Source organism: Gigantopelta aegis, chromosome 9 (assembly GCF_016097555.1).
Source record: "Gigantopelta aegis isolate Gae_Host chromosome 9, Gae_host_genome, whole genome shotgun sequence".
Taxonomy (NCBI): Eukaryota; Metazoa; Mollusca; class Gastropoda; order Neomphalida; family Peltospiridae; genus Gigantopelta; species Gigantopelta aegis.
In genome coordinates this window covers 83,745,621-83,763,345 of record NC_054707.1, presented here as the reverse complement: position 1 = coordinate 83,763,345, position 17,725 = coordinate 83,745,621, and the positions used below count along the sequence as shown (strand labels likewise).

At 41.2% G+C, this 17,725-nt stretch overlaps 3 protein-coding genes across 3 annotated transcripts in view; 1 reads left to right on the top strand and 2 right to left on the bottom strand.

Moving 5' to 3' along the window:
• Window positions 1-191: 191 nt before the first annotated feature.
• Window positions 192-1,076, bottom strand: LOC121381810. The gene has a single exon (XM_041511166.1). It carries the CDS (start codon window positions 1,074-1,076, stop codon window positions 192-194), a length of 885 nt encoding a protein of 294 aa, XP_041367100.1.
• A 5,078-nt stretch (window positions 1,077-6,154) lies between these two features.
• On the top strand, window positions 6,155-10,536 carry LOC121382094. Its single transcript, XM_041511589.1, has 4 exons — window positions 6,155-6,231; window positions 8,413-8,971; window positions 9,306-9,490; window positions 9,864-10,536. The coding sequence occupies exons 2-4, from the start codon at window positions 8,446-8,448 to the stop codon at window positions 10,134-10,136; spliced, it is 984 nt and encodes a 327-aa protein (XP_041367523.1). The 5' UTR covers window positions 6,155-6,231; window positions 8,413-8,445; the 3' UTR covers window positions 10,137-10,536.
• A 462-nt stretch (window positions 10,537-10,998) lies between these two features.
• The window catches only part of LOC121381808, a 20,125-nt gene continuing 13,398 nt past the window's right edge, over window positions 10,999-17,725 (bottom strand). The window contains exons 3-5 of the mRNA XM_041511165.1: window positions 11,925-12,218; window positions 11,575-11,802; window positions 10,999-11,037 (exon numbers count right to left, since the gene is read on the bottom strand). Coding sequence (XP_041367099.1) covers window positions 10,999-11,037; window positions 11,575-11,802; window positions 11,925-12,218 — 561 coding nt within the window. The remainder of the gene's footprint in view (window positions 11,038-11,574; window positions 11,803-11,924; window positions 12,219-17,725) is intronic.

Sequence of the window (17,725 nt, the reverse complement as noted above, 5' to 3'; positions counted from 1 at the left end):
GTATTATGATCGTTATCAACCTGAGGTAAGAATGTAACTGTATTATGATCGTTATCAACCTGAGGTAAGAATGTAACTGTATTATGATCGTTATCAACCTGAGGTAAGAATGTAACTGTATTATGATCGTTATCAACCTGAGGTAAGAATGTAACTGTATTATGATCGTTATCAAGTCAAATGGCCAGTGTTCATATGTAGAAGGATCGCACTTTCATCTGTCGCGACGCCTTAGAATCGACGGCCCTCAGATCGCCGACACTGCCGTAGCTGAGCTCGTACCCGACGGCCCTCAGATCGCCGACACTGCCGTAGCTGAGCTCGTACCCGACGGATCCCAGCTCGTCACAGCTCCTCGACTTTCTCTTCCTCAGCAACAGCTTGCGACGACGTCGTATCTCCCACGACTTCATCTGCACGCTGCTGTTGCGAGCGACTCCAACCTGGCATGATCTCGAGATGACGTCGCCGTCGATGTTGATGCGACACGGAGTCAGGTCACCCCGTGAATCCCGCAGAGCATCATCAACAAGATGTTTCACCTGCGGACTAGCTTCGTCGCTCGATATGTTATCATCCGTGCTTGTGACGTCATCGCATGTGCTCGTCAGAGTGAGATCGATTCCTTCGTCAGCGTAGAGGAGCTTGCTGCGTCGTTTGGCCATGTTCTGACGACGTCGTCTCATCAGTCTCAGCGATTTGTCCTGGATGCTCGTGCAGCGGAGGAGAGAGGACAGCGAGGACGCTTTTCGCAGCATGTCGCCATCGTCGTCGTCGTCCAGTGGCTTGTCCAAGGTGTCGTCGAGGCGGTAGATGTCGCAGATGTCGTCCACAGACACCGACGTCGTGCTCAGAAGACACGTGGGAGATTTGTAGCCGGAGTCATCGGCAGACGATTCGTCGATCAACAGCGACTTGTCGTCTGACGTCACCTGCACGTGCAGACGGATGCGATCCGTGTGAGAGAACCAATCGGAACGACGCTTACGTTTTTTTCCGTCTGGCGCGTTCTTCTTCGTGTGTTTCCGTGCAGACACAAGACCGCATACGAGCGAATAGACGAAACTACCAGCCATTACAACACACACGATGGACAAAGTAATCTGAAAAATAAATAATAAAAAAATACTTTATTTTATATATCTCTCCCCCTCCCCCAATCTCGTACGCTTATGACGGGTCACATTTAGTTTTTACTGAATGAAAGAATGTTCAGAGCGAGATGGACAGTAAATACACAGTCATCAACATTCTCCAACCTGCCTACAGGCAAATTCAGTTCAAAACTAATAGATAGCATGTAGTTATTGTTCAGTTTGATTTATTTTGTCAGAGGTCATGGTAGCGACATCAGCGACACCACATAATGACATGGATTACCTTCCCTTGTTTGATCCCACTGAGATCGCTAAATGTAGCGCTGGTTGGGTGACACTTTCCGTGCTGTCGTGTTAGCGCCGGCTTAGCGTAATGACCACCACGCTGTCCACAGACACAGGTCCGAGGGCCATTTTTTAAACTATCAATTAGCCTCGGTGCTTAAATCTTCAGATCACTTACCGTAGCACCTTTCATGTTCCAATGAAAACACATTAACTGTGGCATTTAGTGTCGTCGGAGCGGGACGTAGCCCAGTGGTACAGCGCTCGCTTGATACGCGGTCTATTTGGGATCGATCCCCGTCGGTGGGCCCATCGGGCTATTTCTCGTTCCAGCCAGTGCACCACGACTGGTATATCAAAGGCCATGGTATGTGCTATCCTGTCTGGGATGGTGCATATAAAAGATCCCTTGCTACTAAAACAAAAATGTAACGGGTTTCCTCTCTAAGACTATATGTAAAAAATACCAAATGTTTGACATCCAGTAGCCGATCATTAATAAATCAATGTGCTCTAGTGGTGTCGTTAAACAAAACAAACTTCTTTTTTTGTTGTCATTCACGTTTTATATTTAAACAAATTCCAGTGAACAAAAATAGACGAAGAGAGAATAAAACGGTCAAAGAAAATGACCGTTCTGTATTGTATGTTAAGATATGTAATTTGTGAAAAACTTCAGCACACAGACAAAACCGGAGTATTTGTTTCACGCCTCAGTACATTTTAAAGGAAGGAAGGAAATGTTTTATTTAACGAGGCACTCAACACATTTTATTTACGGTTATATGGCGTCAGATATATGGTTAAGGACCATACAGATATTGAAAGAGATAATATATACAATGGGTGATTGTGTAATTGGAGGATGGACAGTTATATATGCTTAGAACGTAACAAGGTTGTAAATGGGTACCTAACAGGGTCATTGTGATACGAGAGAGAGAGAGAGAGGGAGGGAGGGAGGAGAGAGGGAGAGAGAGAGAGGGAGAGGAGGAGAGAGAGAGAGAGAGAGAGAGAGAGAGAGAGAGAGAGAGAGAGAGAGAGAGAGAGAGAGAGAGAGAGAGAGAGAGAGAGAGAGCAAATATCCAAACTCAACTTCGTGCATTTTTATAATGAAAATGATTACAATTAAGAACAGAAATTTAAAAAGAACAAACTCGTAGAAACTTTTCACATAGAGGAAGAAGAGGGGCCAGTAATATTATTAATAATTCACTGTTTATTCATTCATTTCAAGTTATTATTTTCGTGCTTATATCCAATTAAGGTTCAAGCACGCTGTCCTGGTCACACACCTCATATATATGGGCGTCACTATCCAGGACAGATTACTTGTTAGTGGTTAGTAATAGAGAAGAGGGTGTAGTGGTCTTACACCTACCCATTGGGTCGTTAAAACTGGCCCTGGGTGTGAGCCGGTATCGGGCTGCGAACCATGGCTTAACCACGACACCACCGAGGCCCATTCACTACTAATACAGGTCTGGGTAGAAGTATAAAAGCCGGAGGGGATAGGGATGGGAATATGCGTGGAGTGGGCGTGGGTGTGGGGGTGGGCGTGGGTTTGTGGTGGGGGTGCTACTGACCCACAAACTCTCAAGATGGTGTATCGGTTACCACAGCTGAAAAGCGAATTATTGTGATAGAGTAGTGTAACAATCTGACAACGATATTCTAAGGTAGTATGTGCAAAACGTATCTATTAAATGCTTATATACATTACATTTAAGACAATGTTCTAGCATAGCGTCTCTCTCTCCTACATTAAGTTATCAGTTAAACGTATTTGTACACTTTTTAAGACTAATTCAGTACTATCGACATACTGATTATACCAAACATCTCCAAAACCTAGTGATAAGAGTAATTTTTGAACATGGTGAAGGCAATTAGAACTATTCTGACATTCTAGCATATTATGATATAGTGATTTCAAAATATGTTTCTAAAAGCTTCAACCAATACTTAACTATTCTTATGTTTCCAACTATATATAAAGGAAGTCTTCCAAGTTCTGTTAGTACTACATGTATTACATTTGCTGTGCTTCGTTTAACATTCAAAATTCTTTACACAAATCCATATGCACATTTTCAACATCATGAACGGGGTGAAAACCCCCATACTTCATAACCATAATTCAAAACACTACAGACATATAGTAATCAAAGCCATATTAATTCGTGTTTTGAATATACGTATATTTTACTATTTAGAGAAGACCTGTCACAATAATGTTGTTCCCGTGACAGCCTACTGTATATTACTCAGACTCATTCGCCAATCACAATCTTCTATAAAGGCACGGACTCACTGTAGAAATTTACTTTTTAATTATCTTGACTGCACCAATATACAGCATATGTGTTTATTGTTTTATTGGTGCTGCCATTGTTTTAAATACTATATTGTTTTTTTCTTCTGGTTTGTCCTTTAGATACTTTTAGCGAATAGTCTCTCATAACTCTGTATAAAGTGGCTCATTACAACTGTATAATTGGTATGTTATTGATTGTATGCATATGCTGTATCTTATTCTGCTGTAATGAGATGAGACCGTAATAAACTATATGTCTGTCTGTCTGTCCGCCATTAATTCTCAAAACGTTTTCTCCACAATGCCAAAATGCTGATCAGCTGATACTAATGTATGACACTAATTATAGTACCCACCTCGATAGCGCGGCCACACGAGTTTATTCAGACTCCACTAATGTATGACACTAATTAAAGTACCCACCTCGATAGCGCGGCCACACGGGTTTATTCAGACTCCACTAATGTATGACACTAATTATAGTACCCACCTCGATAGCGCGGCCACACGAGTTTATTCAGACTCCACTAATGTATGACACTAATTAAAGTACCCACCACGATAGCGCGGCCACACGGGTTTATTCAGACTCCACTAATGTATGACACTAATTATAGTACCCACCTCGATAGCGCGGCCACACGGGTTTATTCAGACTCCACTAATGTATGACACTAATTATAGTACCCACCTCGATAGCGCGGCCACACGGGTTTATTCAGACTCCACTAATGTATCTTGTGTTTTAAATTAACATTAAATAATTTGGGCTTATTCGCAATAAAAGAAAACAAAATGCATCTGATACAGGTTTGATTTCTGCAACGATCACAAATATCTACAAGAATATAAATATATAAAACGTGTCTTTAATATAAAAAACAAACAAACACAACAGTGATAATTAATTAATTAATTTTATTATTATTGTATATTGTAAGACGATGATTCAAGGCACCCCAACCTTGACATTGCCAGTGATCTGGGGGGAATAAAGATTTATATAAAAAAGAAGATAATTAATACTACTAATAAATAAATATAATACAAATAATATTAATAAAATTAAACAAACAAACAAATAATTAAATATATAAAATAAATAAATAAATATAAATAAATCAGTAAAAAGTCAATAAATAAATACATAAATACATTTTAAATAAAAAAAAAAAAAAAAAAAAAAAAAAATGTAAATAAAATAAATAATAATAATAATAATAATTAATAATTAAAAGGTGACTGTACTTTATACGATTTATTTAAATTATTGTGACTACAAGAGATGCTTCCGATTTACAGCCTTTGACAGTTTTTGGAAGAAACTTTAGATACTACTACTACTACTACTACTACTACTACTACTACTACTACTACTACTACTACTACTACTACTACTACTACTACTACTACTACTAATAATAATAAATAAATAAATTTTAAAAAGAAGATAAACAAAAACAAAACGAAAAACAAACAAAAAAGAACCCCGAACAACTCTTCATTAATGATTATTAAAATAAATATAATTTATAATATTATAATTAATATAAAGTAATATACGGACTTACCGAAAACTCCGAGAGTTGCTCCTATATGTTTTGTGGACGAAAGTCTATAGCTCCTGTTTTGTGCAACTGTCTGGGTGATAATCTGAAGGAATGGTTCTTTGTCTAGATCAAACTTTAAACAATTAGTTTTGTCTTTCGCCAGTGAGAAATCTGGAAACAGCGGTCGTCCTAATACCTGTTTCCTCGATGAGACTTTGCGACTAGTTCACAGAACCTGCCCGGATGGATACTAACAACAATGAAGGTCTGGATTTCAAAACACAAAGCTGTCAACATATCTGAGTACTGAGTAAAATATGTCCTCGTGACTCAAGGGAGGAAAACGTGGACGGCAGGTAAAATTGACACATTTAATTTCCTTGTTTACCCCCCTCCCTCGATACCCGCTTGACCCATTTACACATCATTGTGTTTTTGTGCCAACAAACGACCATCCCCCATGTCTGTGATCTGATAGTCAAACGTATCGCTTCTGCTAATAACAGACACCCATCAAATTTACGAGGCGATGTCTTCACGAGGCGACAACTGTAATCGTTTGTTGACACTGGATACGAAGCTTGACAAATGTCAACATTAGGAGTCAAAAGCTATTGTGGACGCGCTGCCCTTTTAAAAGATTAAAGTTGTGAATTAATTGTTAATGATGACTCATTTTCTTGACCGGTGCGCTATCTTCCATCGACGAGCGAGAGTTTGTTTGATTTTCCAGGTCGACCGAGTGCGGGGTACGGGTCTTATAACTTATACAGTCTTGTTTTTCCACCACTGACCAATGCCAAGCATGCGCAGTCACGTACAGATGTCCTAACCACAAAGTCACAGCGCCTAAAGCACTTATTTACCTCACTGCTTAGAGAGCGGTATGCAAATCAGTGATGTAGTTTCCACTTGGGTACGCTGGTTTGGGTCGAATACCGGACTCGGTGGGGTCGTCGTTAAGCCATCGGACATAAGGCTGGTAGGTACACGGTTCGCATCCCCGTACCGACTCTTACCCAATGCGAGTTTAACGACTCAATGGGTAGGCGTAAGACCACTACACCCTCTTCTCTCTCACTAACCACTAACAACAACCAACCCACTGTCCTGGAAAGACAGCCCAGATAGGTGTGTGCCCATGACAGCGTGCTTGAACCATAATTGGGTATAAGAACGAAAATAAGTTGAAATGAAAATAGGGTGGAATTCCCTCCAAAATGATACCGATGTATGTGCTGTTCTGTCAGTGTAGGAAAGTGCACCTATGGAAAACGTGTTGCTCTAAGCAAAATATTCGATGTCATAACGATGGGTTTTGTCTCTATTACTGAGAATGTACTCTAGACAACGTGTCAGCAAGCCGACAACCAAACAATGTGGTGGGGTGTCATTAAATAAACAATTGGTTGTTGTAGCTTACCTCCTTAACAGGCATTTGACCAAGAACTGTTTTGAAAATAAACACTAATAATATGCTAATAATAAACCAGTCGACAGAGTATTTAGAAATGATGGAACTATATGTAGTTTTATAATCTAGATGTCACATTTTGACAGTCATCAGCAAAAAGGTCAGTACACCACTGAGTTTCCAGCTAATGATTGTTAAACTTGGCCAGTGGGATTCCAGAAATATTATTTTATGCTTATGAGTTTGCAAAATAAAAACAAAACAAAACAAAGAAAACGAAGTGAAATACGAAAGCAATAGAAGTAAAATGCATTGTTGATTTTACAAAATAAGAAGAAATGTTTTATTTAATGACGTACTCATAACATTTTATTTATGGTTATATGGCGTCAGACATATGGTTAAGGACCACACAGATATTGAGAGAGGAAACCCGCTGTCGCCACTTCATGGACTACTTTTTTCGATTAGCAGCAAGGGATCTTTTGTATACACCATCCCACAGACATGGTAGTACATACCACATCCTTTGATATACCAGTCGTGGTGCACTGGCTGGAACGAAAAATAGCCCAATGGGTTCACCAACGGAGATCGATCCCACACCGACCGTGCATCGAACAAGCGCCGTACCACTGGGCTCTGTCACGCTCCTTACAAAATAAAGACTCATCCATGATTCAGAATTTTGAAAGGCGATCTCAGCCGAACATCGTTTGTAATGGTTCGTAGATACATTGTTCTGTTCTACCATGTGTGTGAGTGTGTGTGTGTGTGTGGGGGGGGGGGGGGGGGGGGGGGGCACAGACGTACGGGTTCCCATTTTTGTAGAGGAGCAGGCTGATTTTTGCCCGAATCTAGCTAAAAACATTTATTCATATTAGCATTTCTGCCAAACAGCTATATAGAGTTGCAAACGACTCACTGCGCATTTTTACATGGATTACAACTAATATTGTATTCTCCCCCGTCTTGTAAACTTATGGGTGTGTGTGTGTGTGTGTGTGTGTGTGTGTGTGTGTGTGTGTGTGTGGTTACATACACACCTTCACTACGCGGAGATATCTATCGAACAGTGTTAAGTGTACGTGCACGTGTAGACACATACTGATCCACTGTCACGCTTGGCGAGGCGCTGGACACGCCCACTGGGCAGAACCCGTGGACACGGTCTTACACATGTTAGTGACATGCTCTCGTGGTTACGCGGTGCAGGTGCAATATGACGTTACAAGATCTAATGCTACTCGCCCACTTACACGATGTGAGCTACGATATATCACGTTATTAATATCGTGTGTAAGCTCGTCATAGTTCTTCATTAACTCGCAACGTACTCGTACTGAGGTACTTATGTAGTCGCGACACTTCGTGAGGGGTCGTAGATTTTCTACGATAGAAAAAATATTTTGAACATGTTAAAAACTTTTGCAATGCTCGTATGACATCGTGTTTTTCACGTATTATGCTCGTGCTGTGCTCGGCATTGATCGTAGTTTGCACGTAATCAGTTATTGAACACGATAAACACGATAGACACGATTTGTGTACGATTGACAGGAGCTGACTGCGTCCTTGAAACGTGTATGACAGGAGCTGGACACGTGCAGAACACGAGCTAGTTGCGACAGTAACACGAGCTTAGTATGATAGCCACCTACTGAAAACGAGCTTACGACGAATGCCAGATTTGTCACGTGAGCGCGTGCAGGTAATGAAAATACCGCAAAATCTATTTTCTATTTCTAGAGCTGATGTTCATTTTTATGAATACCGGCAATAATGCCACCTCGCAGAAAATCTGGAAAGGGGAAAACAATGTCCGTGAGGAGTCCAAAGAAGATTGATGATGGCAAGGAGAGGTCACCGCAGATGTCCACACAGGACAAAGAACAGCCTGAGGCACTCAGTCCTGAGAAACCACCCCAACATAACCAAGAGGAAAAAGACGGTGGGAAAGAGTTGCAGCATGTTAAAAATGAAGACGATGATGTCATTGGTGTTAAGAATGATGACGTTGATGTCATTGGTGATAAGAATGATGTTGATGATGTCGTTGCCATTGTCATACCACCGCCTCGTATACTACATGCAAGAGTAAAGACGCCCAAGAAGGTCACAGGCACTCCCAGAAAAAAGACAAGACCAAATAACGTTCCATTTCCATTTCTTCCTGAACAAGAGAAAGATCTGGCCGAATGTATTTATAATAAGCGGTGCAAAGATTACAGGTACACACAAATTAAGAAAAGAAAGATAGAGGAAAAGGCGAAAGAATACAAGGATCCGGATGGGGAGGAATGTACTGGTTAGTTTAATGTTGAATTGTGAAAATATTTTTGCTAACATTTTACTAAGTTAATTAATTAATGGTACAGATTTCATGTGGTCAAGAACCTATCTCTGCACAGGGCAGAGTCGAAGTGATGTTTAGGCAACATTGTGGGGTTTTTCGTGATGTATTGTCAGTTTTGTTGTCCACAGGAGGACCGCCACCTCCCAAGTAGATCCGTCAAGGTATACATTGCTGGACCATCTTCTAGAAGCCCGCCACTCCCAATTCTACCGTAGTAACACAATTTAAATTGTTAAGGAAACAATTATATTCAATGTAGTGTTAAATTTATGTTTTCTGCTTCCAGCTGATCAACTGTTAACATGGATGACCAGTATGCGAACCTACTATGAGAAGATGAGCAAGCAACCGAAGTCTGGGTCTGGGGCAGAAGGAGGACACAAACCTACCGAGCGGGAACTGTGGATTCAACAGTCGTTCACTTTCCTTTCGGACCATATTGTCAGGATACAAGGACGTCAAGGTTGCAAGGTCCAATGTTTTAATGCTGTTATAGGACGTAAATGTATATATTTGTGTTTGTGAGGCAATTTAAATGCGAATTACAACTATAAAACCATCAGTATACAAGTATCAATATGTACAGATAGAATGGTGTACATTATGTTTATTGACATAAGCACAAAACGGTTTACAAATATGTTTACAAATCCGTAAAACCCCCGAATAAATCCTACAGTATACGGATTTGTGGAACGGCACTCTTGTCTATTTTCCACTGTACTCTGCTATCAGAAAGTGTCTTGTCTCTCAGCTGGTATGTTACGGCATCCTGAAAGAAGAACATATTGTAATGTAAATAACATGTGAGATATATTCTAATGTATGTTAATTGTTGTTACAGTTGACAAGCCAAGTGGCAGAGGAACCTGGACCTGGTGATAAAAACGACAATGGTTTGGATGTGTTGTCGAGTGAGGACACCCACGACAACACAACCCTACAGGACCTGGATTCTTCCTTTGAAGCAGAACCCAACACAAGCACCAAAAAGGGACAGTACATCTGCCTTGGAACCATCCTTCAATTCCAACTACTACTTCAATGCTCATCCAAGATTCAACCGAACCAACTATGGGCATTCTCTCTACCAGGTGCCTTCTCCAATAACCTCTAGCTCCTCGCAATACGTGCAGCACACACAACAGTGGCAGCAACCACAACCAGCCATGCAAACACCAAGACCCGGACTGCCGTATACTCCACCGGTTACAACGAGCTCCAACATCACCGGCAACACCTCTACCGCTACTGCTACAGAAACTGAAGGAGGGGACATACATTTTATGTTCAATGACGTATAATGGTGTTTTGGTGCTATATTGACTTACATTTCACGTGTATCAGTATTACACGGTCATGCGCAAATATGTTCCTTATATTTGTTTAAAGAAAACTTTATTATTTTGGTCGTTCTAGGTTTAGAAGGACATAGTAGCTGACTGATTTGTCTGTAGTGATGACAACGTTTTATTTCATGTTCAATGTTTATATTCTAATAAACTTTGTGAAAGTGATATCTCTGTTTCTGTAATATATTATAGTGATATATTTTACTGTTTCGTGAGAAGAGGCGACTCTAGGATTCCGGGTGGCTCCTATGGGGCGGGGAAAATAAGGGCTACGGAAAAGTCATCAAAATGTATATGGTTACCAGACAGGTTAACATACAATTTTTATTACTTCATAACTGTATTCCTCACCCACACTATATCATGGAATCCTGCCACAGAACTCTGCCCACTGGACTGGTATAATACTGACACTGGTAGTCTCGCAATGCCTTCGCTGTACGCGATGAGTGGTTACCAGGCTGCAACTGTAGTCGTACCAGACTTTCATTGTCCCTCCATGTGCCTGGGATAACACCATGCGTCTGTGGGTCCTCCCGATCTGCAAGTTTGGTGGTACTGCGCGGGAACCTAGTCCTCAGTATGTTGTGGATGACACACGCTGCTAGGACTATAGTCTCTACGTTCTCAGTCCTTTGGGCCATTGGGTCGAGAAGGAATCTGAATCTGAAAACATCAAGTGAAACACAAAATATGATTACATTATTATCATACAATGTGTAATGAATTATAAAATATTCCAAGAATCGATACACATTGATTAGCCATATTATGTAGATTAAGTAGTAACAATACCTATGTGCAAGAATGTCAAAAGCATTTTCCACAACGCGTCGTGCGCGCGACAGCCTGTAGTTGTAGAGACGTTGTTCCCGGGACATTCCTCTCTGGGGGTAAGGCTTCATCAAATAGGTACGCATGGTGAAGGCGTCATCTGCCACTATAGAGTATGGCATAGGTTGGTCGTCTCTGGGAAAAGGTGTGGGGGGGGGGGGGGGGGGGGGACGCAAAGACGCCACCATCCGAAGCTCTGAAATCATATGAATGAATGTACGATAAGAATGTGTGATCATTCACAAAACGTTTTGCTTTATCACAATATTATTAGTGTCAAACAATTTTTTTTATATGCATTGAAATCAGTACACCATTGCGTTATTAAACAAACCAAAACAACACTAAATGCAATTCGGTAAAATGTACTTGCCCGCCATTTGCACCCACTTCCACATATAGGAAGCGATACTGGCTGTCCACAAGGGCCATGAGTACAATACTGTGGAATCCCTTGTAGTAATATACGGATCCGGAAGCACTGGGCACTCTGATCGCTACATGCTTGCCATCAAGAGCCCCCAAACAGTTGTGAAAGTTCCACTTGTTTGAGAACCCTTCAGCCACTGCTCTCCACTCATCTGGTGTTGATGGACACTGAAATAGTAAAGGGTATAATCTGGTCATATCAATCACCAAATTATGGTATACGCACAGATTGCCATATATTAATCAGTTAAACAGTTGCATACATGTTACTCTTTACTTTTTAATCATACCTTCAGAAATTCCTCTGCAAACTCATTGATGATTGCGTTGCATGTTTCTGGTACAATGCGGGAAATTGTGTTGTTAGCCACCCTGAATTCGTACTCAAGGGTCTTGTATGAGTTTCCAGTCGCCAGGTAACGAAGAGTGATGGCCAAGCGTAGAGCGGGTTCAAGTGGTTCCCTCATGAATGTCGCCTGTCTTTCAATTTTAGGACCAACACGATCCAGAATCTCTTGGAACAAGGCCGAGTCCACCCGTAGGAAATTCTGGAAGCCAGTATGGTCTTCTTGCGCCAGCTCCTGCTGCAGGGTATTATAAAACCCGCAATTTTGCCGACGAAGAAGCCAGGACCCATATTCACAAAAAGGTGTAAATTTACGTCTACGACTAGCACTTACGTCTGCCGTAGATTTACGTTTACGTGCAAGAAACACCTTATTCTTAAAGACGGTCGTAAATGTAAACGTAACTTAGTTGGACGTAAATCTACGATTTAACACTCTCACTGGAGTAATTAATAAAAACACATTAGAAACGATGGCTACCAGGTAAATAACAAATGCGCAAAACGCAATTTTGTTTGTCATCTGCTAACAATAACATTGCGAACAGTGAACCATGGCATTTTGGTATTGGTGGGGATCCGCGTTTTGGCACGAACTTGAGGACATTTCTTAAAAAGGAAAAGATAACTCAGAAGAAATTGGCCGAGTCGAAAACATCCGTTCGATCACGAACAAAAATATGTTCAATCCGTGGGCGTTCGCCATCGCAAACTGCTTCATTTATTGGAAATACTGCTAGTTTCCGTAAATAAGAGTAAATAACGGCGATCGTGCTTGATTTATTATATGTACACAACTTACGTGCAGCGTTAATTGCAACCTGAGGCACTCTTATATTTACGTCCAACTTTACACGTAACTTACGTTTTCGTTGTTTCGTGAATAGCTCTTCAGTCGTAGATTTACGTTTACGTGTAAAACTAGGCTTACGATATTTTGTGAATATGGGTCCAGGTCCTTGACCAAAACCTTCGCAGGACTTGACGGCGGTAGCCCTCCGCCCTTCGTCGACGTCTGCGTACAACCAGTGTTGTGGCCGCCACTACCCCAACTACAACACTTCTATACAGCAAATCATTTTGCTGTTGATATGTCATTTTGCTAAAAGTTAACGGTGTTGTGACGACTTGAAAAACGCGCCAAAATACAATGTTTTCCGGTTTCCGGTTTGTACCCAATAGAGTCGTATTTACATCGTGACAAACTCGTAGAGATCGCGTTAATGTCTTGGTAAACTCGTAAAAACCTCGTATACAACACGTGCAGAACTATTCTTTATCGTATTAACATCGCAGAAATGTCGTATCATATTCTTAGTAAGCTCGTGATGTGATCGTACAACATCGTTACAGTGTCTTGTGTAAACAATAATATCTATACTACTACGATATTTCACATATCGTGATAAAATCGGCGGCCAGATCGTGTAAGTGGGCGAGTAGCATAACCCTCGGTATCAGGATTTGTGAAACGTTTGATATAGGCGTCGGAAGATGCCAGTAACCAAACTGTAGATTAGTTCACCTGTCAACCAGGTGTGTATCTGTGTGTGTGTCTGGGGGGTGTGTGTGTGTGTGTGTGTGTGTGTGTGTGTGTCTGTGTGTGTCTGTGTGTGTGGGGTGTGTGTGTGTGTGTGTGTGTAATATTGAAAAACCCTTGTTTTACTGTTCAACTACATATTCGTTATAACATCAGGCTAAAATTAAAATGCGGCAAATCCAACCTGTTTCTTTACTAATGCCCCCGGCTTTACACATTTGAGCAGACTGACCAGGGGAGAAAGTGATGACCAATGAACAATTTACACATTTGAGCAGACTGGCCAGGTGAGAAAGTGATGACCAATGACCAATTTATTTATGTAATGCTAGAGTCAGACTACCAATTGTCACGACGGAGTTGGCCAACTCGACAGTTTCGTTGTAATTTTCCCCACTCTCGACCTAAGACTGGTACGCTCCGATTAACAACTAAAAGGTCGTAGGATTTGTAGACGACGAGAATCGAGTTGTAAGAGTGCTTAGATTAGCAACTGGACAGTCGCAGAAGTCGTGCGATCGGTGAATTAACCAACTCCGTTGTGACAGTTGGTAGTCTGAGCGTAGTATTAAAAACAGGGGACTAACTCAGTTTTATCCTAGAATCCGGGTTTTCTAAAGGATTCACAGTTCCCCTAAAAATCTGGAAAGCAGTTTGCTGTCAAATTTATAACGAACATTAATGATTGCGGTTTGCAGTCTATTAACCGGGTAATATCACTTTTATTACCCGTATCGAGCTGATGCTGATGACGTAGATATCACCCTACATCCGGTTGAAGATATTTTTATGAGGTGTTCTAGTCCACTTCGCAGTTTTTGATACAGACTTCAAGAAAATACTCATTCAAACTGACAATAATCGTATAGCGTGACTTTGATAGCACAGTCAGGTAGCGTCAGAGACACGTTCGAGCGGGTGGAAAATGTAGCGGGTTTCCTCTCTATGCCTGTGTCAAAATGATGATGATTAATAAATCAATGTGCTCTAGTGGTGTCGTTAAACAAAACAAACTTCGCTCGAGTGGGGCATGGTAGGGGTACCGGTTGGGTGTGAGAATAACCACTAGTATATAGGGTCTATAATCATTAATATAGAATGACCACTACCAACTAACCCACTGTCCTGGACTGACAGCCCAGATAGCTGAGGTGTGTGTGCCCAGGACAGCGTGCTTGAACCGTAATTGGATATAAGCACAAAAATAAAAAGAAGAAGACGTAGCAGAAGAATGACAAAACATCGCCGTCAACGTAGGAGAGACGTGGGTGTGGGCGCAGGGGATCATACTTAACTGGACCGGCCTCGGTGGCGTCGTGGCAGGCCATCGGTCTACAGGCTGGTAGGTACTGGGTTCGGATCCCAGTCGACGCATGGAATTTTTAATCCAGATACCGACTCCAAACCCTGAGTGAGTGCTCCGCAAGGCTCAGTGGGTAGGTGTAAACCACTTGCACCGACCAGTGATCCATAACTGGTTCAACAAAGGCCATGGTTTGTGCTATCCTGCCTGTGGGAAGCGCAAATAAAAGATCCCTTGCTGCTAATCGGAAGAGTAGCCCATGTAGTGGCGACAGCGGGTTTCCTCTTAGAATCTGTGTGGTCCTTAACCATATGTCTGACGCCATATAACCGTAAATAAAATGTGTTGAGTGCGTCGTTAAATAAAACATTTCTTTCTTTCATACTTAACTGGGGTCGGAAAGATCTGAAATATTACACAGCCGCCTCGAGAATACAACACACCTGGAGGTAACTCCTTTAAACTACTCAGTCTTTGTCCTGGACATGCTCAGTTCCATAGTCTTAGGAAAGGGGTCGGTGTGTGGCGTGACAGTATTCATCCAAGATGTTACATTTTGGATGATTTAAAATGACAAATTGTATTGTCTATCTCAGGTGTATTCTGCTCTATGTCTTAGTCTATCGTTTTGAACCGGTATGGGATGACTGTGTAATACTGTGGGGTAGATGGTCAGGGTGGAGGGTGTGGGGGTTCGTGGGTGTGATAGATGGCTTCCACAGCCTGGGATATTAGCTACATCAGTAACGGTAATGTTGCGCATGGATGTCCAGAACGTGAGACAACGCCTCACAAACGAGACTAAATTTAGATCTGACAACTTTGTTTCAGGTAATTTGTTTCGGCTATTGGATATCAAACTTTTGGTAATCCTGACATATATAGTCTTAGAGAGGAAACCCGCCACATTTTTCTGTTAGTAGCAAAGGATCTTTTATATGCACCATCCCACAGACAGGACAACATATACCATTGTCTTTCATATACCAATCGTGGAGTACTGGCTGGAACGAGAAATAGCCCAATGGGCACACCGACGGTGATCGATCCTAGACTGGCCGCACATTAGGCGAGCGCTTTACCACTGGACTACGTCCCGATTTGTAGACAGATGACGCTCGTTGACCCCTTCGTTTGTATTTCTCGTTCCAACCAATGCCCGCCCCACAACTGGTGTGAACTGTCCATTTTACGATTGATATAAACTATATCTAGATTTTTAATAAGTAATTAACAGTAGCTTATCTAGTAACAGTAACCATGCGCTAACCACCAAATAACCACAGTTTAAAATATGCCGAGGTGTCGTTAAACAAATATTCCTTGCGACTTGTACATATATCTCATTGTACGTTTGGTTTCATGGTTCCTCAATAAATTGCTTATGCCGAGGTGTTTCTAGAACATACAATGATGTTTTTAATATTTCTTTTAACCACTGACAGGCCCCCGTGTTTGCATTAAATCACTAAGTGCGGAATTTTGCACGAGGACAAACAATAAACACGATAAGTCACTTGAACACGTCGCGAGGTCATCTGGGGGATGACTTATCTATAGCGACCCCCCCCCCCCTCCATTAGAGGTGCTGTCGGTGAGTCAGGTAAACAGCGAGAGATTAAAACACTTTGTTAACGCGACTTCATGTTAATGGTATGTGAATTCATTTACCACAGACTTCTCGCTAAATTTCGAAAAGAAATGTAAAGAATGTTTGATGACACCCTGAACCAAGCACATTGTTTTACTATTACTTATTGAGTATGAGACATAACTGTGGTAGTTTCGAGTGGGTTTATAATGGAGAGAGGGCTCAAGAAATATTAAAGGGCGCGCAAGATGTTAGTGAAATATGCCAGCATTAAATAGGCTCCACAATAGTCTTATAATGGCGGAATACTGCGGAAATGTTTATTGATTTTCATTTGAAATATCCAAATCAGACTTTTAACTACATGGCTATAAAATACAGCCTCACAGTAGAAAGGCGACAACAACAAAACAAAGAACTTTGGTTAAAGGTGTAATATCAAAGTTAAACCCGGCTTAATTCTACCGTGTACACGATCTGTTGACCGGAGAAAGATAAAGCGACTATAGTCCTGTTCAATTGTTTAGACCCTAAGTTTATTGCAAATGTTACGTTTAATTCCTATTCAGTCCTTGTGTTCTTTACATATGCATGAAAACAAACCCAAACCCCGACAGGTTTTATATACAATTTACCATCTAAAATGCACGAAGTTGATTTATTTCCATTTTACAAAAATCTCTGTATGTTTTGAAGGCACGTCCATTCTCCTATAAATAACTAAGGCTATTTGCATAACAAAACCTTTTCTTTAAACACTACGCAAAAATGCATGTAACCATTCCATGTACATGCAGTATATTGAATCAATTTTGCCAATACATTATTTATTTGATTTTGTTTTTATAAATTATATATTTACCTAACCTAACACAACTACATACGATGCCAGAGGTGGGTGTGGGGTTGGGCAGAGGGCCACGCCTCCATCAGTCGCGGTATATAATATTCTGGTCACGTGTGTGTGCAATATTTCACAATGAACATCACGAGATTAAGACCTCACCCCAACCTCCGTCACTAAAAGGGAATGTGGCCTTCAGCTGAACACCTGTCCGTGCATTAGTAAATAATAAATATATATTATTCATGGACATACAATCTGACAGTCATAATGTATCAACCTATCTTATAGTTACTTTACAGTGTTTTATCCCCAATCGCACCCAAACGTATTTATTTTTGTATCAGTACATTACATTAACGACATAGCAGGCGCGGATCCAGAAGTGTTTTAATAGTGGGGACCCAAAACACGTTGTTGCGTCTGAACAGGTGGATTGGATAAGTTTTCATTGTTTGTGTATTCTG

Bases quoted from the DNA above. Each gene is read 5' to 3' on its own strand.
- LOC121381810 (XM_041511166.1), bottom strand. From the start codon at position 1,076: ATGGCTGGTAGTTTCGTCTATTCGCTCGTATGCGGTCTTGTGTCTGCA.
- LOC121382094 (XM_041511589.1), top strand. From the start codon at position 8,446: ATGCCACCTCGCAGAAAATCTGGAAAGGGGAAAACAATGTCCGTGAGG. The intron at 8,972-9,305 runs GTTAGTTTAATG...TTCTGCTTCCAG, and splicing joins GGATGGGGAGGAATGTACTG to CTGATCAACTGTTAACATGG. The intron at 9,491-9,863 runs GTCCAATGTTTT...TTGTTGTTACAG, and splicing joins AAGGACGTCAAGGTTGCAAG to TTGACAAGCCAAGTGGCAGA.